Source organism: Centruroides vittatus, unplaced genomic scaffold, assembly GCF_030686945.1.
Source record: "Centruroides vittatus isolate TY-2023 unplaced genomic scaffold, ASM3068694v2 contig_549, whole genome shotgun sequence".
NCBI classification, from domain to species: Eukaryota; Metazoa; Arthropoda; class Arachnida; order Scorpiones; family Buthidae; genus Centruroides; species Centruroides vittatus.
This window is the reverse complement of record NW_027122325.1, coordinates 3156644-3184072: the sequence shown is the minus strand read 5'-3', so window position 1 is coordinate 3184072 and position 27429 is coordinate 3156644. Positions and strand designations below refer to the sequence as shown.

The 27429-nt window shown below is 27.2% G+C and overlaps 1 protein-coding gene across 2 annotated transcripts in view; it reads left to right on the top strand.

The window, feature by feature from the left end:
- Window positions 1–25213, top strand: part of LOC136978691 (rifampicin phosphotransferase-like) — a 130808-nt gene extending 105595 nt beyond the window's left edge. The window contains exons 31-40 of one of the 2 annotated variants that reach the window (XM_067274454.1): window positions 1471–1530; window positions 3801–3901; window positions 7022–7085; window positions 9227–9390; window positions 12661–12742; window positions 13990–14035; window positions 15535–15611; window positions 20662–20764; window positions 20835–20909; window positions 24837–25213. In XM_067274454.1, coding sequence (XP_067130555.1) covers window positions 1471–1530; window positions 3801–3901; window positions 7022–7085; window positions 9227–9390; window positions 12661–12742; window positions 13990–14035; window positions 15535–15611; window positions 20662–20764; window positions 20835–20909; window positions 24837–24892 — 828 coding nt within the window. In that variant the 3' untranslated portion in view covers window positions 24893–25213. Of the gene's footprint in view, window positions 1–1470; window positions 1531–3800; window positions 3902–7021; window positions 7086–9226; window positions 9391–12660; window positions 12743–13989; window positions 14036–15534; window positions 15612–20661; window positions 20765–20834; window positions 20910–24836 lie in introns of those variants that run through there. The other variant, XM_067274455.1, reaches the window with a different exon arrangement.
- The last annotated feature ends 2216 nt before the right edge of the window (window positions 25214–27429 follow it).

The window sequence follows — 27429 nt, the reverse complement described above, 5'->3', positions numbered from 1 at the left end:
TTTTTGTGATGAATTTGGTAAAAATTAAAACAAGAAACCAGCTAACAGACACATCAAAACTAATTTAAAACTAGCTGTGACGAATATTTAACCAAATATTTCTGGTATATTATGTTTACATCAGTTCCGGAAGCTAAATTAAGTATACATGTGCTAATTTATAATTATATATGAATAAATAATTGTGATTTACTGGCATTTTTTTTTTCTTTTCTCTTGTATGCGGCACACGTCAGTTCAAAAGTTTTAAAATGCGGCCCTGACATAGAAAAAAGTTGCCCATCCCTGGTCTAACCAATCTCTAATGGTCAGGGAATAATGGACCAAGAAACCACGTGCATGAAAATTGATTGTTCTATGAGGCTAAGATTTTGAATAGCTGGCCAAACTTTTTCTTTTAACAGTTCTTGGTAGATATTTTCATTTAAATTTCCATCAATTATTCTGAATGCTTGCCCAAACATTTACTTTTTCTCTGTATTCCCTACAGCTTTCTACAGTCTGATGAGGATTGCTGTCACTTCAATAATAAGACCAGAGGCAGGAAGAATCAGTGCTTTACAAATATTGACTTATCAGTAAAAATAATTCAATGTACGAATTTTTCATCATTGGCTATTTTTCTTTTATTGTATTATAGAATGTCAAATGGCATTGGAAATCTTCCACAAAAGTTTGATGAACAGATTTGGTTTTGTAAGGACAATATCTTTGTTTTTTTTTTAAATTCCACTCAGATATTTGATAAAGTAAAACATACAGTTTTTTTTATTTTTAAATGTATTAATTACCCAGGTTTATTATTTACTGAATTTGTTAAAACTAAAAAACATTTTTAGAAATAATTATGAAGTAAAAAACAGTTGTTTGGTGATGATAATGTGCTAAGTCTAAGAGATTATTTAATTATTTTAAACTGTAATATTTCCAGTTACAGTATCTTAATCATAACAAAACTTTTTTAGTATCATTAGAAAGGTCTTGAAGGGTGCTGTTCATTGATGTTATAAATTTATAGGGATACAATTTAAAATAACAGAGAAAATACATTTTTTTATTTTTTATCAAACTTCTAAAAAGCCTTGGAGTTCTCAATAGTTCTATAAGATAACTCATCTGAAAAGCTTTAAAATAAGATCAACAAACTCTACATTGAGTATAATCTATGGTATTAAAGGTGGTCCATTTAATCTTGGACATACTGTATATTAACTAGAGTCAGGACATCTAGGCAATAAAAATTATTCAGTTATAACTTATGTAATTTTTAGTGCAAAGATGGTCTACTCTAATAATGACAATGTAAAAACTTATAGCCTAAATACAAAAAAATTTCAGAATGAAACTTTCATTCTGACAGTTGACAATATAATCTAAGCAAGTGATTGACTGCATTTATTAATTACCCTATTTCTAAAAAATAAAAATGATGATGAAAAAATTCATAATGATATACTTTAATTTTTACAGTATGACTTATATTCTGTTCGTTGGGAAGAAAAACCTTTAGAATTAATTAAATGCATTCAGGTATTTATATACTTACTTAAAAATAATTATAAATACCCAGTATAATAATTTCGCATACTGTACTGTATTTTTAATATATAGATTAAGGTGACCAGATTTTAACGTTGATGAAGCGGGACAAAATTGACGAGGGGAGTGGTTGTCTTGTTGATAAAAATTATTCTAGGGCAACAAAATTTTGTTATCAAAAATTGCAAAAATTGTATTGTATTATATTTTTTTTAAATTTCAACATATGTAAAATTTACAAATATAATAAATATATATACTATTATAAATCTTTAAAATATGGACATTGGATAAACCCCGTTTACCTGACATTCCTTTAAGAACTTAAATCTTTAAAAACCATTTATTCTTTAGCATATTTCTCAGTCAAATTAACTTTTTTAGTAGATTGCTGTCATTGTTTAAAATGTCATGAAATTTTTTGCAAGAATTTGTTAAATTATATTTCACACATAATATGGCTTTCAAAGTCTCAACACTTAATTGCGATTTACCAGATGTCCACACTTTATTTACAGTAGAAAAAACGCATTCATTCATGGCATTAGTTCCTGGTAAGGACAGCATGTACTCCACAATTTTTAATGCATTATTATATGGAACATAGTTTGTTTCAAAATGATGAAATATTTATAACAATTATTTCAATCCTTCTGTATTTTTTTCTAAATAATAATAATGCTAACTTGTATTACTTTTCCTCTGAATTTGCCTTGAGTGTCACTTTATTATTGTAATTTTTTTAATTATATAATACTGTCATAACAAAACTGAAACCCCAGCCCCACCACTAGCAATAGAACGATACAAACCAATGTGCTCTTGCCAGTTGCTAGCTTTCTAAGGTGGCAACAGACAAGAGCTCTGCACCATGTAACATGCAACGAACAAAATGTTCGCTCATTTGGACAGCCTATGAACATGCACTGCTTCGTTGCTGCATCTGCGAACCCCAAACCATTTTCTGTTGTCTTTGCCACGAACACAAAGGGTTTTGTTGCTGCAGCATTCTTTATTTCCAATGCTCACTCACACCTTGGTACTGATAATTGTGATATAAAATGATCTTTACGAATCTTAAACATAAGACATAAGTTTATGACACATAATTGACAAAAACTTAATCTTTCCAAAACTCTGGACTTTTTTAAAACACCGCGATACTTGGGACAAATTGTTAAAAATCGGGACTGTCCCGCCAAAAGCTGGATGTCTGGTCACCTTAATATAGATTAAAGTTTTGAATATTTTAGAACGTTTAATATTTTAAAATTAAATTAAGTATTTAAATAAATCAGTATTATTGTAGATTGTTAAATCAAATTTATCCTAAAAAACTGATTCAAATATAAGAATTGAGTTTCTATTGTTTTAACAATAAATATGGAAGTTGTTATTAAAAATGTTGTTATTTGAAAACAATATTGGAATAGTTTCATGAAATCAGTCATATTTTCTATAAATTTTTGTGTCTTTATATTTTCCTCCTTATGATTATCTGTACAGATGTACAATGCATTGATACCAGTAATGTTCATCAGGTTATAAATAATTAAAAAAATGGAAAAAAATAAAAAATAGTGTCAAAAAATAGGTTGTTGATCACTTAAAATGATTGGAGATACAATAGGTTTTGATATTAAATATTAAATTAAATTAATGAAAGTATTAAGAAGTTCTTAAAGTATTGTTATTTGTTAAGTAAATACAAAATAATTTTTAGAAAGATATATTATATATAGTATAAAATGATGTCCATATTCATTATTACTCATAATCATGCAATTCTTATGACTTCTATTATTCATAACAAATAAAGGGATGGTTTTCATCTGAAAATCAAACTATTAAACTTTACTTAAATTATTTTTTTATGTCTATTGAATTTGTAATAAGAATTATTGCTTTTATTGTAAAAAGAATCTGTTTAGTTCTGGAAAAAAATCTAATATATATGCATTCCTCACATTTGTTAACTTACATTAAGTTTTCAATATTAACTAAAATTTTTGAGTTTTGAAAGGATCAGGTTTTTGTTTATTTTGTGATATCAAAAATATATTCTATAGTAGATTTTAGATTGTTATCAGATTTTTTATTGTCTTAAATAATTTACGCAATAAAAAAATAATGATGAATTTAGTTGTGAGGAGCTAATACCTGATGTGAATTATTGAGCTCCAATAAACCAAGTTTTCAGTTTATAGGTTTTATATAGAAAATATTTTATAAATAGTTTATTCTGAGCATTTATTTCATAGGCTATGTTAAATAACAAGAAAAATGGATCAACTGAAGAAAGAGCATTGAGTGTTGAAGAGGCTGTAAACGAATTGGGAATTTCTGCAGGATTTATAAAAAGGTAAACTTCAAAAACTTTTGAGATAATTTTCATTAAGTTTAAAATCCATCTAATGAGCTTGAATTTAATAGTTATTAAATGGAGTCTATTTTTTCTGTTTTCTTGTTCTTCTCTGTTAGGTTTTTTTACTGTGCTGTAAAACCTTTGAATTGTGATTATTTGATTTTATAGAAAAACATCATCATTTTACTAAATTTGACATCTCACAATAATTTACTTAAAATATACTAAATTTCAATTGATATATTTAGCACTTTCGTATAATATTTTGTGTTGTTTTCAAAGAAGAGATGTGCTTTTTCACTGATTTTGTTTCTGCTCTTGCTTTTTTTCTTTTATTATAAACAAACTTCTAAATATCATTTTGTAAAATCATTAAACACTTACTCATTAGGAAGAGTGCTTTTTGAACAAATTTCCATCTGATTTTTCTTTATTTATTCTGAATTAAATATATTTTTTTGTGATTTCTAAAGTTTACTTGATTAAACCAGTAATACTTACCTAATATTTTACTTCTAATATTGTTATTCTTACTTCACTTCAAAGTGAAGTATAGACTTTTGAAATATCTTTTATTTTCTGATTTTTCTAATATGAAATAAATTTTATACTTCTCTTAAAAAACATTCGTTGTAAGTTGTATGTATATTATTACAGATATTTTAATGGTTTGTTTCTGTTTAATTGCACATCCCTGACTTTATACATTTTTTCACTAAACTTTCATTAGTACTGATGGTGATTATTTTAGTTTTATCTGATTTAATTATAAAGAATTTTGAAAAATATTCCATTATAGTTTTTAGTGATGTTCTTTGATATAATTTTTATTTGTCTCATTATTTTATTTTGGAGATTGTTTTTAAGATGAGGTTTTTGTAGCTTTTGATCTTGTCTTTATAGAAATGTTAAATAAATAAGTAGAAATAATATAGTATTATTGAAATAAAAACAATTTCTTATCATTATTTTTTATTTTAGTATTTCTAATGTATTATGAATTTAAGTAATTGAAGATGAAGATTTTGATCATATAATAACTGAATAGTCAATTTTATTAATAAGTAATATTCAAAATTTAAATTATAATGTCCATCCCAAAAGACAAAAATCAAGACAAATAAACATCCCTGATAGATCCAAATTTGTACCAAAGTTCATTCTATTAGTTTTTTAATAAAATGAGCTTTGCTAAAAATTTATAAATAGAAAAATATAAATTAATTAATGTGACTGGTAGTTAAATAATTAGTTTTAAAGGGCATGGGTTTAAAACCAAATATATATTCTTAAACTTAACCTGTAACGTTATAGTAAATTTTGGATTGTGCCATCTGATTTTTAGATTTATGGTCCGTCAGAAACAATACCTTTACAACTCCTTGAACTCAGACTAAGTCTAGGCCTCCTCTTGTGATTTCTAGTTGCAGCAACCAATAAACCACTGTTGCAGAAATCTATGAAGTGCACACACTGTAATAGATAAATCATTGGATTAGAACAGTTTTCCAGTGGATGTCATTGAAACTACTTGTGTGATCACTCTTTTGCTTTGGGCGAGAAGTAAACAGCAGATACATCATTATTGGGTACATCCAATAACAAGTCAAAGATTATTGAAAGGACAGTTTTACAAGTTATTTGAAGATTTATGTGAGCACCCTTCAAAGTTTTTCCACTATTACCAAATGACAAATAGTTTTGCAGTGTTAGCAGTGTTTTAAACAGAGACCAGAACAAGACTGTAAACTGCTTCAAAACTGCCACTAGACGGTTGCAAGTGGGTGCATGTCCATGCTTGTCTGTGTAATTCATTGGATAGACAACAATTGCATTACAGCAAAAATAGGACTGGTTACAATTTTTTAATCATTGCAATTGTTTAGTTGCAAGTGTATGCACTTGTTTTGAAAACAATGAGTTTTATTTTTGTGACTGAAAAATTGTACAACTATGAATCACAAGTGGAGACCTAGCCTAAGTCTGTTTATTTGACAACTATTTACAATGTATACAGCAATATGTTTTCTTGCTTCTAACAACACAGTCTTAGTTTAGGCTTGTTTCTCCTGGTTCCAATGGTTGTGTTGCCTTATATCTGAGTTTTAGATCTGTTGACCAACCAATCCAGAGCTGGATGGGTAGCGCTCCTTCGGGTCCTTCGTGGTTGGTATACCTGTCTCACCTTTTCCAGGATGATTCACTAACCAACCTTTTCTGGAAAATGTGTTCCAACAAATGAAAACTTGAATTGTCTTATCCCTACTCGATACGTCTCCTTGAAGTCATGCTTTACTTCCGTATGTGTTTGTATATCTGGAAAGAGGTTATGGTAAGAAGCACCAGCAGTCAACATATTTCACACAGTATTTATTATAATTCAGTTGTTTATTACATAAGGGAGAGGAATGTAGGGGAAGTCTAATTCAAATTTGACTGTCAAGATTATAAAGTGTTTTTCTGTCTTTTCATAGTTCAGTCTGGTGTTGTATTTGTGCACTTTTGCTACAAATTTTATTTATTAAATATATATTTTTTGTCTGAATCTTAATTTATTTTTTCAAGTAAATATATAATTTATATAAATGTTTGATTTCTCGATTTGTGCTACATTTAAACTATTAATTTAAATAATTAACTATATATTTTTGCTTCAAGATAGGCAGATAAAGATAAGTTGCTATCCTGTATTAATATTAGTAATTAGATATTAAATTTAAAATAACCTGGAAGAAAAGATAGATCCAGACTAGGAATTAAATTTGCATTTCTGTATGCTGTGCAGCTGCATTACGAGATGGAGGTTTAAACTCTGCTTTGCATTTGATTTTTTATTCCAGATTGTTCCAAATTATCTAATTTTTTTAATAATAGCTAATAATTAATATCAATACAAGATGATGGCCTAATTGCTATCTTTAAGCAAAATTTTATAATTAATTAATTAAACTTGTGTCCAAACATAATCCAACAAATCTGTTTGGCTTCTTGGAATTCAATTATTTGTTTTAATATTAGTAAATAAGACTAATTGATAGCTTACATATATTATAATTTGTATTTTAGATATTCTTTATTTATTAATAGAGATTTAAAACAAAAAATGTTTGTTTTTAGAAAGTTTCTTGAATTACTGACATCTTGGGGCAGACATGGTGTTAGAACAAGAGAAGAATCAAAAGTAAAAACATTTTATTAATAAATCAAATTTTTCAATTCATTTTTTTGTATTGTTATAAATGAAATGTTAAAGATTATTTTATATATATATATTTTTTGAAGTAGAAATTGAATTTTCAGTTGGTTACAAAGAAGTTTTTAGAATTTTAATTGAAGATGGAAATTGTTCTTATTAAGATAATTTAATTATAATTTCTAATAATATTATATGGAATAATGAAATTTTTATATCTACTAAATAAAAATATATTAAATTAATCAGTTTTTATTTATCAGTCATATTTTATCATTCAGTTTTTTACTAAATCAATCAGTCTTTTTTTATTGGTTTTTATTTTATTTATCAGTCAGTATCATTGAAATATTTTTGGGATATTATTTTCATTTTTATTTATTTAATATAACTATTACTTTAAAATTGACAATACTTGGAACTATCTTTATAAAGAAAGGAGTTAAATTTGAGACTAGCTACCCCTTGATATGTTGCTCTGCAGCACTGCTAAGCAAGTTGTAAAGCCTTAATTTCTCTATTCTTCAGCTTCTGTGCTGTAATAATGTGCCATGAAATGCAAGCAAACCTTACTTTTTGTAAAAAGGAAGGTTCTGAAGGTAAGAAACCTTTAGAACCTTCCTTTTAACAAAAAGAGCAGTGAGATTGATGCCATTCTGCAGCATGTTAAAAGGTAGCTAGTCTGAACTTTATACCTTTCTAGTGCTGAAACAATGCATTTGAAGGGCTTTGCGTAGAGGATTTGTTTGGATCTCTTAAGGCTCTAGAACATGCTGTAAAATAATATCGCTTCTTGCAGAGCACCCTGTATATACAGGATAGTCAATTTTAATGGATCCAATGGAATAATTTGAAAATGTGAAAAAAATCATACAAAAATATCATTGAAATAAAAATGTTTGAATTCAAGGGGGCCACAAGATAGAGCTATTGGTTTTCATTATAAATGGCACTACAATCAGTGAAAATGAAGTAAACTTTATTTTCTTGAATGTGAACCCCATTTTTTCAATTGTACATTATGGTTCTATATCAAAAACAAATATACTTTTATCTGAAAATTTTTTTGAACGATTGTATTTATCTGAAATTGTGAGAATTTGAACTTTTATGTAGTTGCCACACTGTATGCACATACACATCTGTGGATAGCTGTGAAATTCGTTGAAAAAAAAGGAAGGAAAAAATATTTAAAAAATCATTGAAAAACTATTACTGTTTGGTGGTATCATAATTTTTTTAAATATGAACTGAAAAAGTCATGTCATAGTTCAAGATAATCTTAAATTTACTCAATACATTTTTATTTTGATTAAACTTTTAGCTGAATGCTTAATTAACATGAGTGACTGTTATAATTCTCTCTTATGTCAAACAGTGTTCAATGACATCTCCATTTTGCTGAATGCATAAGTTAACTCTCTATTGGAAATGTCTCACAGTTTTTATTAAAATGTTTTGTAATATGCTTGTACTACAAATTGTACAAATTGTTTGAATTCACACAATCATATCTGCTTTAGTTGTTGGTTCCTGTTCTTAGACAATATTCTTTAAATAGCTCTATAAATAAAAGTCTGTTCCGTGTTGTCCAATCCACCTTCCATTTAAGTGTCTGTTTAAACAATTTACTACAATTTATGAATAATGGAGCCTTGCTACAACTAACCGAATGCATCTAACAGAATTTTTGTTTTTATTTTTTCAATACACTTCACATATATTCACTGATGCATGGGCATGTTGTGTGGCAGCTATGTAAAAGTTCAAATACTCATAACTTGTAACAAGTTTATCTTTTGAAAAAAATGTTTTAGATAAAAGTTAATTCTTTATCTAGAATTATAATATGCAGTAAAAAACAGAGGTTTCTGTTTAAGAAACTGAAGTTGATGCTGTTTTAATCGACTGTAGTGCCATTAATGATGAAACTAAAAGCCCTATCTTGTAGCCCTTTTGAAGTTTAAATTAACATTCTTTGGTTCAATGACTTTTTGTGGGATGCATATTTTTCAAGTTATTTTAGTGAATTGATTAAAATGGACCATCAAGTACTATATTTGCAATTTAATTTAAAAAATTTTATAAGTTGCAGAAAACTATACTAATAAACTAACATTTTCGTTTAGGCTCTTATGGTTAAAACATTAAAATCATTCCGTCAAGCTTATCTTCATCTTGGAAAATTAATGACTAAAGAATATAGACTTCCTGATGCTGAATTAATATTTTTTCTTACCCATGATGAAATTGGAGAAATAATACATGAACACTCATCTAGACTCGTTTATAAGTAAGTTTTAATTTGTATATTTCGTATTTCTTAATAAATTTTATGTTAAGTTGTTAATAATAAATGATAAATAAACTAATTTTTTATGATAAAAATAATTATAGTAAGTAAAGAATTGTTTATTTTAAATGTCATTACAACTTTATAAAAAAATAATTTATTATAATTGTAATGTTTCTAATTAAAATTAATACCTTCTAAAACCGATAACCGGCATGAACTATTTTCAAAATGGCAAACGTTTTCGCTGCCCCTCCTGGGCTCTTCCTCAGGCCAATTCTTTTTGCTGGAACTGGATTCGATAATCGAACAGCATAAAGTTAGTTTATGTTTCTAATTTCTATGATATACAGTGCAGTTGCAATTTATGAATTCTTATATGATTTTGAAATTAAACAATCTTATAATATTAGTTGTAAGTAGATTTTAATGCATGTAAAAATTAAAATAATATGATATATGTTTACATAAAGTAAAAAATTTTATATAACATTGATTGCAAATTCAAGGAATCAAAAGTTTGTAGGAATGATATTTGCATATTGTCATATTTTTGTTTTTTATTTATATTGTACAGTATTTAATTCTCTTTAAGAAAATAATTTTTTCTCATACATGAACGTAAATTTTTGATACAAATTTGATTTACTTTTAACTCATTTACGTTAATTATTGAAAAAGTTTTCTTAATTTTAATTTACCTGCATAAAATAAGTCAATACATTATTATATTGGTAATTATTTACATATTTTTCAAACATCTCTCCAAATTTTAATGTTTTTCTATGGAATAATAATTCTTAATTTATATGAAATTGTTTGCATATGGACTGCAACAATGCAATATGATATAAATTGTAATTACACTATATTTTATTTCTTTAACTTTTTGGATTGCACATAATAAGAGGAAAAAAATCATTACGATAAACTTATTTCATATTATCTTTAATTTATTCTGTTTTTGTTTTTGGAATAACGATTTATTGGAATATTTTTATATATAAAAATATTTCTGAAATGGACTTGTTTGATATACAATCATCATCAATGATGGTAATTTAAACAATTTACTAAAAAATAAATAAAATTTTAATACAGTAATATATATTTAAAAAATATTTTCATTTATTGTTGCTCTATTACATAAAATTATGTAGCCTAATTTATTTTTAACAAGTTAAAAAAATATTTATTTAAATGAAGTTTATTTATTTTTCATGTAAGAAATAGTCTTATTTAAATGAAACATTAATTCTGTAAATAGAAAAATTTAGTTTTTGTTAGTTTTATTGTTAATTTAGTTAAGAAAATAGAATATTAATGAAATTTTGTTATAAATCTTTTTAATATTTTTGAATGTAATACAGGGGTCCCCAACCTTTTTGTACCTAAGAGCACATTCTAGAATACCGGCTGGACGACGGGCACCATTTATTTTTTCAAGGTGAATTTATATTTGGACATAGTTAACAGCGCCGGATTAAGTCTCTAGCGGGCCCTAGACAAAATTTAAATTGGGGCCCCATTTAAATAAGTTGCTTCTAAACAAATCTTATATAATGTGATATTAGCGTAGCTAGCATGGGTGACACCCGGTGCGGATATCGTGGTGTCAGAAATATTTCTAGATGGTGCGAGAGATCTCGTGGCGTAGATTACTTCTCACGCACGGATGGCTGTTGACCTTTTTTGTTTTTTTTTTTCTTTAGGCAACGACTACTGAAATGTCCAGCGCCCTCCGAGTTACGGGCCCTACACATTTCCCTACTTTCATTTTATGCTATTCAGAACAAACCGGTTTACTTCATTTCAGGTATGGGAAATTGAATTGGTGCAGATTTGGCGGAGGGGAAAAAGAGATCAGTCGCATTTCGCTTTGTGCTTTCATCTGTGTTGGACGCCATTTCTACTTTTCAGTGGTTAATCATTAAAAATGAAAAAACTTTTACATAGCATTTTATTGAAAACCGAAATATTTTTATTTTTATCGTGGTCGCACAGTGGCGGGCACACGTAAAACGATTGGCGGGCGCCATGGTGCCCGAGGGCATAGGGTTGGGGACCACTGATGTAATATATCATGAATATAGAAAGTTACAAGAATTAAAAAGAAAGTTTATATAACTTGCAGCTTGTGGATTCAAAAATTAGGGGGCCAAGTTAAATAAAAGTTATTTAGCTTAATAATATGGTGGAAAAATTAGGATTTTAATATAAATAATAAAACAAAAAACATGTTTCTGCTTGGTTTATTTATTCATTTATTTACAGTATTAATCATCAAAGTTACAAAGAATACATATTATGATGGCAAATTTAAAATATGTAATTAGAGTAAACACTAAAATTGATAATTTAGTAACATGAACAATCATTAAAATTGACAAATACTTTTATTGAGTTGTTTAAAATTGGAATAAGTACAATAAAATTAAACATTTCAAAAAAATCAGTAAAAACAATGCATAAACAAATGATTTAATACATATTTACAAGTCATGAAATAAAAAATGGAAAAAAATAATGTAATAATTATAAATATTCTTTTACAGATTCAGAATCTGTAAAAGAATATAAACCTCAAAATATTGTAAAACATGTAGTGATGCACTCATTTCTGCATGCAGTTAAGAGCACCTAAATGCAAATTCCAGCACATAATAAACAAAGAAATTTTAATGTTCAAATGTTTTTCAAAGGATTGAACTGTTTTTGTGGTTTTTCTGCATTCATTCCTGATGAGGTCCTCTAAAAGATGGCCAAAAACGTTTAAACATTAAAATTTCTTTGTTTATTATGTGATGGAATTCGCATTTAGGTGTCAATTAGTCAATTATATAGTTCCAGTTTAAGTGCATTATTTTTTGTTTAACTATACATGTTTTTAAAAATGATTTATATTTTTATAACAATAATTTGTATTCTAAAAACAAAATTATTGGTTGTTTAAGATACTTTTTGTCAGTGAGTAATTTAATTTTGAAAAAATTATTGATGGGTCCTTGTTTCTCTGGCCCTTAATAATCAGCTGCCCCTGGATAAAGTCATTTTCTATATGTAACTTTTTAATGCTAAATTTTTTATTCAAATGGTTATAGAAGCTTTTATGACTAGATGATAGATTTATTAGTTTCTAATTAAAAATTTGAAAATTTGTTAAGTGTTAACTGTTTATTTTTAAATTTTGGTTAATTTCAGTTTTTAAAGTATTTTAGCTTAAATTAGATTTAAGTGCATTAAAATAGATAAATTTGTTTTGTTTTTCAGAAGTATTCAAAGAAAACAGTTATATTATAAATTGGATAAATATATTTATCCTGAGATAATGAGTGGTCCTGCAAAACAAATTGTAAGTTTTTTGAAAAATTTATTTACTTATTATTATTATTATTCAAATTGTAAATTAAAAAAGATTAAAATTTATTGTTACATTATCATAGTTATTTATAATTTGGAAGTATTAAAAGTGTTGTATGAGGTGTTTTAATATAGTTTAATTAGATATTTTTTTCATGAGTTTAAGATTACAAAACTTTTTGAAGACGTAATTAAGAACTATATGATAATTTTAATTAAATTAAACCTAACTGTTATAATGTTAGAATTTTTAACTAAGTTTCTAATTTCAAACTTTCATGTTCATGTTACTCTTTTCTAAAAAAAAAAAAGAAAATAATTTATCAATGTCTGTGCAATGCAGCTTTTTAATAACATTTTTTATTCTACAAAAATAGAAATAATTTTTTATAAAAAACTGTATCATAATTGAGTCACACCTAGACAATCATAATATATTATCCCAATATTGTATTTGTCATGCAGTCTAAGAAATGCAAATTTAGAAGTAATTTATAATATGCATTTCTACTTTACAATTACTTGAATTTATGGAAATAAGATGCAACTTTTCTCTAAAAAAATGACTCAAAAAATCACACTGCATCTTATATGTGAAGTTTCAACCTCCCACAGGCTAATGATTTCTCCAAACAGCCTTCAGTAGGCTACAGGTAACATCTACCTAGTCCAATTCCTGAATTAAAATGTTATTAATTATTATGCCTTTTTGTCCTTTCTAACTCTATTTAAAAATTTATTTGACACTTTATAGAAAGTGTCAATAAATTCTAAGATTTCTAGACACTTTCTATAGAAAGTGTCGTTTAAAGAAAGGCCTGCTGAGAAGGGACGAACAAGTCTGAAACACATGTTTAAAGTGTATGTGTTCAGGTGAACTAAATAAAGAACATTATTTTTGATCTGTATGACTAAATATCTGCATCCATAATTTTCCAGTATAATAAGTCCTGTTAATATATAGAATGTACTAGTATACAAAATAAATTTTTAAAATGTTATTGTTTAATTATATATAAAGCAAGACATTACAAGTGGCACTTGAATTTTGAATAGATAAAAATTTTTTTGGAGTTTATTACTGTAAATATTAGTATTTACAGTAATAATATGTAAATTTTTACAAGTATAATATAATAGGTTTTATAATCTAAATTTATTATATTACAATTTATTATTTCAATTGATATTAATATTGATATAAATTATTTTATATTGCTTTTATTTGTTTTGTTTTAGGATATGATTCAAAAGAATAATAGATTAAGTGAAAATATTATTTATGGTGAGTACAAAAAAATAATATAAAAACAAATCTAAAAAGATACTTTGAACTTTTGATAATTTAATTATTATATAAATTTTGTTTTATCTAAATGTTTAGTTAAATTTAAGCCATAATAATATAATCAATTTATGAGTATATATATTTTTTTTACTTATCATATATGTTATCAAATATCATCGTTTCTGTTACAATGCTTGTTTTTAATTTACAAATTTCATCATATATGGTAGATAAATAGGGGAATAAAATCATCAAAATGCAAAATTGAATTAGCTCATAAGTGATTTGAGATGACCAATGTTTTGCATTATCAAATAACCCCAAGTGAACCTAAAAATTGTCTCCTAGCTGAATATAGTGACTTACAGACAAATGTACTCATTGTCTCCCTCTTACCACAATTTATCCATATACAATGTCCTATGAGTGTGTATTGTGCTTTTTTCTCAAATTGGTGTACGTTTTTGACAAAAGTATTTAATAGAGCATCCAAAACACAAGTAATATTTTGTTTATAGAATTACAAATAGTGAATAAAAAAAAAATAAAATCTTAAATAAAATCTTATCAAAAAAATTGAATTAATTCAATTTTTTTGATAAGATTTTATTTAAGATTTTATTTATATGAATATTGCCATTCCCTGCATGACAGTTTATTCAATAAAAATGAAATTTGGTATTTCAATACAAAAAATTGAATATTTAGAGAAGAATCAAATACATGATTCAATTCTTTCATCATTTGACCCAACAGATTTTACAGACTTACAGATTTTATTTATTTTTAAACTCAACACATACATAATGGTTATCTTCCATTACAACAATGATCTGCTAATAATATGAAATACTCAGGATGCTTACTTATCAATCTTTGGTGTTGGAATATTAAATACTATCTTTAATTATATTATTAATGAATACTTAGTAAATCATTAAGATATACGTTTCTAAGCAGTATTGCAATGAATAAGTTTGTCTACCACCCTGTATTATCCAAAACTGTATATCTTAAGCTATCTATAATTTTATATATTAATAAAAAGTTGATTGTATGAGTTTAAAAATTTGTAATATTAAATAAAAAAAGTTTTAAATTCTACTTTTTTATAGTTGTATGTAAATATATTTTTTATATTATTAATATAATTAAAAAATTATGTTAACAGAAAACAGATAGATGAAATTTTGTGATTACTGTATTTTGTGCAGAAAATTGCTAGACCAAAAATAAAACCTATGTATAACCCACCCCACTTATTTCCCCATTCTCTTGAGAGAAGCCACTGCTTCATAGGTGCAATTTTGTGATAGAAATTTAAAATTGATGTATAACCTATCCCATTACCTAATCCATACCAATTTTCAAATTGTCTTTTAAACATATAACCTGCAGATTATAATGATAATATGGCATGATAATGTGGTAATAGAAAACTTAAAATGATATTTTAAGATAGAATATTTTTAAAATTGTTTTAATAATAACAACAGGCACACCTGGTTCTAAAGGAAATGCTGAAGGCATAGCACGAGTTGTTTTGAATCTTGATGAAGCATCTATTATTCAAGTAAGTAATATTTATTAATTAAAATAAATTAAAATAAATTAGCATTCTTAAAATATCAACCAGATTGGATACTGATTGCACTCTGTATTGATCTTTTTTGCAAACTTCAAAAATTATTTCTGTACACATGCACAACATACCAATATCAGCACAGTTAAAATTAAGAAATATTTATTAACATTTTCATCCGTTTAAAACAGATCTTATTTATTTTATTAATTACCGTATATCTCGGCAGATAAGACGATAGTTGAATCATAAAAAAAGGCCCCCAAAATCCGGGGTCATCTTATAAGACAGATACAAAAAAATTAGATTGAAATTTATATAAATTAAAACCATAAAAAAAACGGACAAACCGTAATTATTTACTAGTAGAGAGTAGGGTATATGCACAAAATAGAATAACCAGTATGACGTTTTTGTGAATAGTCAAGGCCATTATCCGAATGCCAAATCAGTGCGAATGTTTGCAACAGTCGCAAGGCAGTGCTGCCAGATGCAAGAAAATAAAATTTGTTTATTCGAAAAATTACAAATAGGACATAATTCTGTATACGCTTTATTATTCAGATGATGATCACTGATCTAAACTAAATTCATAGGCCATTAATAGTTTGGGGGTTGTCTTGTAGGACAGATATATGCTAAAACTATAAAACCTTGATGAAAATCTATCTCGTCTTATCTGAAGGTCGTCTGCTGAAGCTTATCTGTCGAGATATATGGTATTTATTTATTTTATTTATTTAGTACAAGGAAATTCTGTATGTATGGGCATACAGCATAATACTACAATCAATCAATAACAACTACAACACGAAATAAAATAATATTGATAATTCAGCACAGAATAATAAACCTGTTAAAAACAATGCCAACAAAGTGTTGTTCGTATTATTTATTATTATTATTGCAATAGTAATAATAATAATAAATAATACCAACAACAACAATAATAATCATATCAAAAATATATATACAAAATGCACAAAAGTTGCAGCAACTAAAGTCTGTGCAAACTAAAGTTCTAAAAATTTTTATATGAAAAATTAAACAATTAAATTACTTGAAAGAATTAAACAAATTGTTAATTATAATATGTCCAAAATGCTGCCAACTCTCAAACTCTGAAACAGCCACTAATATACTAATATATAATATCCCCACTTGGTGGTCATAGATCTGAAAAAACGAATATCTTAAACTAAACAAGTTAATTCTCATTAGTTATTTAACTTAATTATTGCTAAGTTATAAATACAATCATATTTATTATAGTCACACAGCAATTGCTTATAAGATTGAATGGACAAATAATCTACACCAAAACACTTTTGTCTGGTATATGTCAGTGCCTTACATTTAGTTACTAAGTGAAAAGCATCACAATGAATACAAGAGTGACAAAATTCAGAATATTCCAAACACAGAGCCATCATTCTTTTAAGCTTATTGCATCACACATGTAACACAGTTTGTATAACACAAAACAGTCTTTCTACAGTTAAATAGGTCACTGAATCCCATTCATTAAAAATATCCAGATACCACTTGTTATATTTGTATTTAGAAGCTCTATCTTTGAACTAATTTAAATAATTATTTGCTAATCTCATTAGAATGTCAGAAGCATCTGTTTCATACAACATAATTGGATATCCTCAATGGCCAAATTTTTGCAGCAATGACACAATTCAAACTCTCATGCTATTCTTTGAGAAATTAAATATGATTTAGCCAATGTAGTGAGTTTACTAACTGACTGTTTATGCAACCATCTTATATTATTTTTTATTATATTAAAATAGAGAGGGACTCTTTGGAACAAGTATATAGTATAAGATGGAATGCATCTTTTTAAAGAATACAGATGCTTAACAAAATTTATTCATAAATTATTATCTTTTTCTTTCCAATCAAAGCCCCATATCTCAGAACCATATAACACCACTGACTGTATAAATGCCTCAAATAATTTTAACTTATCTTTCCAATGCAACAGTCTACCAGACACACATGTCTTAATTATCTTATCTATGCCATACTAACTTTACTATGAATATATTTTAAATGCTTTGAGAAATGTTCATTGGACTGAAAAAATTCACCTAAATACTTTTACTTATCAGCAACTTTTATTTTACAATTATGAATAAACTAATTCTCATTTATAGAATGTTTTCCTTCATTTTGAAATACCATTATTTTAAATTTATCAACATTAACAGAGAGTTATAACTTCTGTATTGCATTTCTCAAAAAATCAATCATTCTCTGCAGACCAGTAGGAGAATCTGATATAATGACAAAATCAGCTGCAAATGTCAAAATTTTCACTTTCATTCTCACAGTACCTATCAATTCAGAGTCACTGAATTTTGTAATGAGTTAATTTAAGTAAAAATTGAACAAAATTGGACTCAATACACAACCCTATTTCACTCCTTTAAAGCTATACTACTTTCCTGATCTCATGACTTTTATTGGTATCTTTTGGTTTAAATAATTTTTCCTTTCTAATAACAATAGAAAATTATTGGTTTTAAATATTGCTCTAGAACAGCAGTCAGCAACTGGTGATCCGTGGATCATTGATGGGTCTCAAGAAAATTTGGGTAGTCCATGGAGAGATTTGGACATTGATCAACTGACGGTTATGTAAAGTGTAACAACAGAAATGCAAAATGTTTAGTTTCTTTTTTTACTCATTGGTGGTTTTTTTATTTGAATCTAAAACCAAATATGAAAGTGATTGTTATCAATAAATAATGAACAATAAACAATATTGTGATTGTGATTGTCGTCCTTCGTGGAAAAGCACTAAGAATCAATAAACTTATTTCAAACAAGCAGCAGGCTTGCATTAATTTGTTATAATTAAACAAGTAAGTTTCATATTAATATAGTAAAATTGAACTTTTAAGAGTATTATTCTACAGACTTTGTATTGTTTAAAAAAATTTATGATAGTGGTCTGCGGGATTCAAAATTGTGAGTCTAGTGGTCCGTGAGGTCAGAGAGGTTGTAGACTGCTGCTCTAGAATACCAATAGAAATTTTTATTGGTTTCTAATGATTTTACTTTCTAGTAGAAACCAATAGAACTTCCTATTAGTTTTTATTGGTTTCTATTTTTTCTAACAGGGTTATTTAGATTGTTCTTTGGTTTCTGGGATATAACAATAGACTGTTTCAACTAGTTATAAATTAGTGCACAAACTGCATTGAATTACAACAAAAACATTTCAAAATGTCAAAGAAACAATTACATGATTCAGTTTTTGTTTCACTGAGCAAATGTGGCATCCATATTGCAATGGGTTTTTCATTTCCAATTCTTCTGACAAAATTCTATACACTGTCATTTGAGATGCCTACTATGTTTGCTATCTCTCAAACTTTTACTCAATGATCATCTAATACTATATGATAAACTTTTTCTATCATATTCAGAGTAGTAGCTGTTTTTGGACATCCACTTTTAAGTCCAGTTGTGGTCACATGATCATGCTTAAATTCTACAACCAAGTTTTTAACCATTGAAAAAAGGAGCAGACTGAAAATGTCAAATGTTTGATTTTAATTGGTGTTGAACCTTTCAAATGAAAGTATTTTATCACTGCTTGCAACTTGTTTTTTTTTTCATTGTTTATGAAATCACTCTAGATGTCTACTTTGATAAACTGCAAAACAAAGACTAATTAACAGAATAGCCCTACTGTTATACTTGATATTAGAATGAATTGCAGTAATAAACTAATAAAAATTTGGTTATATTAGTGCCATATGTTGGTTCGATACTTTTTAAATGATCCTCATAAATTTAATTTGGATCTATAACATAAATGCATTGATGCATACAATGCACTCTACTTTTAGGTTAGATCTAATTATTGAAGATGATGACTTTAAATTATATTTTGTGTTGTATTGAACACAAAATATTGTATAACTTTTATTGTATAATTTAAATTTTATTTGCAACTATGTTTACTAAAATTGTAATTGAAATTTCTTTAATCTTTTTATGGAAGTTGTGTTTTGAGAAGTCACTAGAGTAAATTCTTTTTAAAACTTGTAGAGGCTTTTAGAATATTTTGTATTGCTGGGCCAAGAAATGTGAACAAACTGTACTATAGTATGTATTTTTATTTTTGTTGAAGAAGTATTCTTCCACAGTTTGCTTTGGATAATTGTTCTTCAGTTATTTAAGACTATCTGTATTATGGAGTATTTACTACTTTTTAAATAAATGTGTAAAATTTAATATTTTCTGATATTTTCTGAAGACATTATTAAAAGAATGTGCAGAATCCAAGTGAAAAAAGACTTCTTTGATCAAGATCAAAGAGCTCTGATCTGAAATAACATTATTTCATTGCTGTTAAAAATTCAATAATTGTCATTGACTGAAAGAACTTATAATAGCAATATTAGAATGAATCTGTTATTAATTGATAATGTGAAGAGAACAATAGATTTGTGGAACTAAAATAATGTTTTAAGTAACTTTTTGTTTTATAATTATTACATATAATAATTGCTTTCTTACATAAGTTTAATTAATATTTCTTCAAATTTCATAACTAATATTGTTTCAAATTTAAAACTGGAACTTAATGCTTAAAACATATGTGATGCAAAAATTGTTGTTTTAGATAAGTTGTTTAAAATAGTAGAAAAAGTAAAAATGAGATCTAAGAAATCTTAAAAATGTTTTTTTTATAAGATTTTTGACTTTTTTAAGGGACATAAAGAAATAAAAAATCTTTTAAGAAACATTTTCAAGGTTATTTAGATCTTATTTTTTCTTTTTATCAAACAAATTAAAGTTTAAAATTTGAATATTAAAGCTATCTGAATAATTGTTAGTCTCTGCTTTTGAAATTTAATTAATTAGTCAAATTTCACTAAGCTATGTTTCAATCTACTTGCATTGTAACTAGCTTCACTCTTGTATTATTTCAGTAAACAAGATTTAAAATTTTATTAGAAATTTTACAGATGTTTAACTGACTTAGAATGAATTTCCTGTTTTTCAAACGTAGCCTGGAGATATTTTGATCACATATAGTACAGATATTGGATGGACACCATATTTTCCTCTACTGTCAGGAGTTGTGACAGAACTAGGAGGCTTAATATCACATGGTTAGTTTTAATTATAAAACAAGAATATTTTATTTAATGAAAAGTTCTAATAATTTTTAAAAATATTTAGGTGCTGTTGTTGCTCGTGAATATGGTCTACCTTGCATTGTAGGGGCTAAGGGAGCAGTATATTGCTTTAAATCAGGTTCAATTTTTCTGCTTTAAAATTATATATATATATATATATATATATATATATTGATTGTAGAATTTAATATTAAAATTTAAGCATATTTTATGAAAAAGTCTGTTGACTTGCAATGTTTTTGTAAATATGATACATTTATTTAATTTTTTATGTTATTTTGCTTAGTATTTTTACAACTAATTAATTACCATTAATTTTTGATCTTTCATATCAATTTCAAATATCAAACAGGTCACAGAATCTTCATTTGCATAATTCTCCAAGATCTATTCGTCATTTTCTTATCATATTTTTGGATAAAATCTTGATATTAGAGCAGCCAAAGTTAAATGTATGAGTTAGTCTTTAATCAGGGTTGGAATTACAAAGAGGTTAAGTTTTAATAGTAATTGAAAAATTGAAGTCTAAAATTAAATAATAATTAATATTAAAAAAACAATAAATAAAACAATTATTATGATAATCACACAAATATTGTATTTCTTTGTTGGGAACATTACAGTCGTTCATTTTCATTCAAATATTGCTACATAACCAAGCAATTTGAACAAACAATTTTATTTTCAGAAATGGGTTATTGGCTGTAATTGCAGCTGTCTGTGAAAGTATTTTAAAATAAGTTCATGCAGCATCTTGGTGATGTCATTGTACTGGACCAAGTCATGCACAGCTAATTATGATTGTTTTGATTTATAAGGATATTAATTTTTATCTCAGCAGTTTTCAAGGTTGGATAATTAAAATGTAGTGTATGCTGCTTTCTTGGATACAAATCTTGCAATTGTTTGTGCTTTTCAATCTATATGAATAAGAATTGAAATTACTTAGGTTGTTCTTAACGTGATCCCTGATATTAAGGAAGAATTGACTGATGTTGAGTCTTTGCCTAAAGAAACCTGAACCTCTGTTTCATCTTGTCTTCCAGAACTATTAATAATTTAGATATAACCATGCTGGTTACTCATGGTGCCAGCTAGGAAGACAACTGAAACATCCACTTTAATAGGCCCTCCATGCTATTCAGCCAGCTATTACTTTAACCTTGGCATAGTGTTCATATACAAATATAAACATCTATTTGTATGTATACACTATGTTGGGGTAAAGTGATAACTAGCTGAATGGTATGGAGGGCCTATTAAAGTGGATGTTTCAGTTGTTTTCCTAGTTGGCACCATGAGTAACCAGCATGGTTATATCTAAATTATTATAGTTCTGGAGGTGAAAATTGGATGGGAGTCCAAGTAGCATAACTGACAATGCAGAGTAAGCAGGAGTTGCAGGTTCAAGTCCCAATCCAGGCCAATTCTTTTCTTCCAGAACTTTCTAAATTAATTGTTAAATTATTATATTATAATTATTAAAATTAATAAGAGATGGTACCTAATACCTACCTCTAGGTCAAATTACATATCTCAGGTTATATTTAATTATTAAATAGTAACTTTATGTAGCATGATATTATCCAGCAATCATTTGGCATTTTGAAATTGTTGTCCTATTGTTGCCTTTGTGTACTGGTACTTAGTGTGTTTTTACAATAGTAGATGACTCATTTTCTTTTACTTCATTTTCCAGCTTGTTATACTCAATAACAATGAGATGTTTGGTGGACCAATTCTTAAGGAGGATTGTTTTTGAGTTATTTTCAGATCATTGCCTTCTCTTCCATATAGCCTAAACACAGATAACCTATGTGTTATTTTTAAGAAATTATGGTAATTAAAGAAATTTAAACAGTGAAATGTCAAAAAGTTCTTTAGACACAATTGAAAATAATGCCAGATAGTAAGAAATGCAATTGCAGAAGCAATTTTTAAAGACAAATAAATTTAATGTTTAATTAATATTTAATGAAAATTTTTAAATAAATAAATATACCAATAAGCTATGAATTTGGAAAAAAGTTTGGTGATTGATTGATTGTTAATTGTGTGAATAAAATGCACAGTATATTCAGTTTATTAGAGATAAGTTACAATTATTTTTTAAAAAGGATTGATGAAATTTATGCTAAAATAAATTAATAGCAGAATAAATTTACTTAAATTACCCTCAGAATTTAAGCATAACTTCTATCCCACATCAAAAATGTTTAATAACAGATCAAGTAAACAATTTGGACAGAATTTGGGACAGATCAAGTAAACAAAACAACTGAAAACCTTTGGGTCAAAACATTTTAACTCAATTTATTGATTCTATACATGCAGGACAGATGTGATTTCCAGACTCATAACCCACAATTTTTCATGGATTGCCTATCAACCTTTAATGCAATCATGAGCAATCTGCAGCTTTAAGGCTCTAGTATATGGGATCCAGAGTTTGCAATGTAAGTTTATTTTCCTGTTTTCTATCTTGTGCATTATAAAATGCTAATTAAATCAATATTCATGACAAAGAGCATTCAAACTAAAGTAAATCAGTGAAAAGATGAAAATAAACTATTACTAGTTTGCATATCATTGTTATTGCATATATTTTAGTACCTAGTGTACTAGCTGTTATGGAGTACATTGATACTCAGCAGGTTAAGCCTGCAACTCCATAAAAAAAAATGTATATGGCCCACTGGAAGCCTATGAAGTTCCCTTGTGGCTCACATCCAGAATAGGTTGGTCATGATTGCTGTAATGTATGTAATCCTTTATGACCTCTCTTAAATGTAGAGAAGAGTTCAAATTTTAAGGTGATTTTTCCCAGAAATTTGAAAAATTGAGTCAACTTGTTCTTGTTTCAAGGTCTTCAATTTTCAGTACAAGGAATTTTTATATTTAATAATATATTTTAACCTATGTATTGATAATTTTTCAATACATAGGTTAAAATAACAACATACCACACCAGCATACAGTTAACAATACACAGTACACAGACAGGCTCGCCGTAAGTGGGTGTGCAAGGCGTGCATTACACGCGGGCAGCAAATTGGTATTGCTGGCAAGCTCAGCGTAGGTAGTCGTAGTTAAACAGGGGTGGCATAATCGGTATTGCACATGGGCACTCAAACAGCTAGCAGCGCTGCTGTACACAGAACTGATAACCAGGGTAAAACAGAAAAAAAACAAACAAAAAAATTAACACAAACATTTTTAAACTCCTCTAGAGTAGAGTTCTTCTTCACGCATTATAATGGTTTCCCAATAATACAAAAATAAAAAACAGCTGCTGAAAATAAGCTATTCATGATTGGTAGCAACATATTGCAAAATATCTGTAAAATGTAAAATTTTCATAAATGGTTATAGCATTAATAAGTGAAAATATTTTCATAGTGTAAGTGTTAAATAATTAAAAAGTGTTGTTAGTCAGTTATGTACGTTATTAAATTTTTAAAACTCATTTGTGTAATAAGAAGGAATATTAAAGTATCATACTGTTTTTAATTTAAATTTATATATAATACAAAAATTTAAGTAAAAATTATTTTAATAATTTGAAGTATTTCTTTTGCTTCTATTCTGTTTTTTTAAATCTCAATATATAATCAGTTCAAATATCATTATTTTCTAGGAATTATCACATCCACAGATTCCAAAAATACTAGCCAATCAACAACTTTATTTCACCCAAATATATTTTGGAAATTACAATAACTTCTTCCTCAGTGGGTTTTCTTTTATACAAGCTAAACAAAGGCACAAGCACTTTTTTGATACTTTCTCGCAGTTTTTCAATTTTCCCACCGTTTTGACTATTTTCATATAAAAAACTTTTTTCCCGTGTTCTTTTCATTAACCATGCTTCATTACCTTCATTCATTCACCAACACTCGCACTGCAAACATGGAGTCTGTGGATGTGATAATTCCTAGAAAATGTTTGAACCGATTACATATTGAGTGACTTTTATGTTTAACTGATACTAAATGAATTGCTTTTATTTAAAAAGAAAAGAATAAAAAACAAATTTTTTTCTTAGGTGATCGTATTTTTCTAGATGGAACAAATGGAATTTTGAGAAAAATAGAAGATTAAAACTTTTTAATTTACTTTATTATAAATATCAACTACATTATTTAATAATTTAATCACATATCAATCAGAAATTATTGTATTTTGTATTTTTATATAATAATTATGTATATTTTATGATAATTTTATATATTAATTTTAAAATTTATTTCTAAATCAATTGTAGTTTTTTTGAAATTGCTCAAATAATTAGTACTTTCTAATAATAATTAATAATAAAACGTTGGAATTGATAATCATTTATTTACTCATGAATTTTGAGATACATAAATATGTTTTAACTATAAATATTAAAAATTCACAATATTATAAAATAATTTAGTGAATATAAATTGTATTATGAAGTTTATTATTATATATTTTTAATAATAAATTCTTTTATGCAGTGTTTCAGTTGTAATTTACAGTATACATCCTATATATAAAATTTATAATTTTTTCTCTGTTGACAATATATCTACTTTTCTCATTCACAATCATCAAGATCAACAATGCCATTTGTCCACTGCACTTACATTCATATGGAATTATATTCAATAGCTTTTTTTGTCACTTGCATATATGTCAAGTGAAGCAAGCCTTAGAATAAGGCTTGCTTCACTTGCTTCTTTTGGCCAAGCTGATAAATCCTAGTGTTAATAAGTTGTTCTAAAAGATATAAATAGAAAATAAAGAAAATAACATAAATCTTATATCTGTATAGTTATTAATTTCAATCACCATCCAATCTTAATCATTAGCAGGGGTAGATCTACATAGGGACTAATAGGGCTTAAGCCCTGGGCCCCCAAGTGTCAGGGGCCCACAAAAATTGCATTATCATCATAAATTTTTAATACTTTTTCATTAACAATGAGCACTTATCGTATAGTAGAATGTAGTTAATGGGTTAGGTTAGGTTAGGTTTGTTAAAAATGGGGCCCCATTGGACTTCAATAAGCCCTAAGTTCCAAAAAACCTAGATCTGCCCCTTTTTATTAGACCTAACTCATCATAGACTGCATTACTTACAAAACAACATACTCAGAACACCTTATAAATTTGCAGCCATGTTTATTAGGTACTAATGAACGTTTTCGGTCGTATTTAATGACCTTCTTCAGGAAATATCAAAAAAATCGAACACAAAGACAATCTGCAGTAATGAACAAGCGTTTGGAACGTTTTTTAAAAAATATTCTAAAGAGAATTGCGTGCGCCATCTCTACATCGATGTGTATTAAATAACACAATACATGAGAATAAGATAAAAATAAATAACTGACAATGAAAAATAATATGCTCCATGGAGACATTAAAAATAAAATACAAACATAAAAATACGGTGCAAACTGAACGGCGCAAAGAACATAGGGAAGGAGAGGAGCTGTGCGGAGACAATAACTAACGGGTTCTGTCCTTGAGTAAGCTTCCACTTATCCGCTTTTCTGACATTTACATACCGCCTGAGCGCCAGCTGCAGATACTTTACTAGCCTCTCTAAAGTTGATAGATTGTCCTTTCTGGCTTGCTTTGCAGATATGTCCTTTTTTTTTTATTAGACATGTGGAGTGCACATTGTGCACCTGCATGTGATATAATTTACTATACAATAAGTGTGATGTGGTTTTGGATTACAGTTTAAATAATATATTGATGTTGCTACTGCATAAAAATATATCTATTGTATATATATTCAATACAAATGGAAAATCCTACCAACATTTCTTCTATAGCTCTTTTTTTTCAAAGACAGAATAAAATATACAATAAAACCTGTGTAAACTAGGATCACATGGTACTGAATATTTTTTTCGTTTGGCAGGTTTCTGTTTTGAACAGATTCTTTTTTTAACATATAAAATTGCTTCATTCTGAAGAACTTTTTCTGTTTAGGCCGGTTTTCTTTTTATTCAGTTTCCGCTTTGGACAGGTTTTACCATACATTGTGAAATTTAGATAAATATTTTAACTCTAACATAACCAGAAGAAAGAAATACTTATAAAACCCAAAATTGGACAATTAATTATTGCACAGTTCAAAATTTCCGCAACTGGACACAAAATTCCAATTTTGTGTCCAGTTGAACATTTGAATGTGCTGAAGTGAAGTTTACTCCAATGTATATTTTTCCACAGCATACCTTAATTTTTTCTTGGCAACCAAAATTGATCATTATTACTTTTGTTCATTATTACTTAAGGTATGTTTGGAAATGCTTATTATCAGTTTGTCAGTGAATGATGTTATCAGTAGTTGGTTGGTTACCTCAAAGAGTTAATCAATAAACTGGAACTTTCAATTAACACTGATATGCACAAAATAACACCTTTCTTACTTATTCCAATGACGTTTATTTCCAGTGTCTGATAGATGGAATGGCGTTTTATTTGAAGAAGGGCTCTAAATGAAGCTAAAAACATTTGCATCTTCAAAGATTGTTGAGTCTGGTAGCAACTGGTAAATCACTGGAAACTTGTAGGCAATGTTTTTGTATGATACCTGATCTCAGCAGTTAAATTGGTATCATTTCTGAACAAACCCTTAGCCAGTTTTAGAA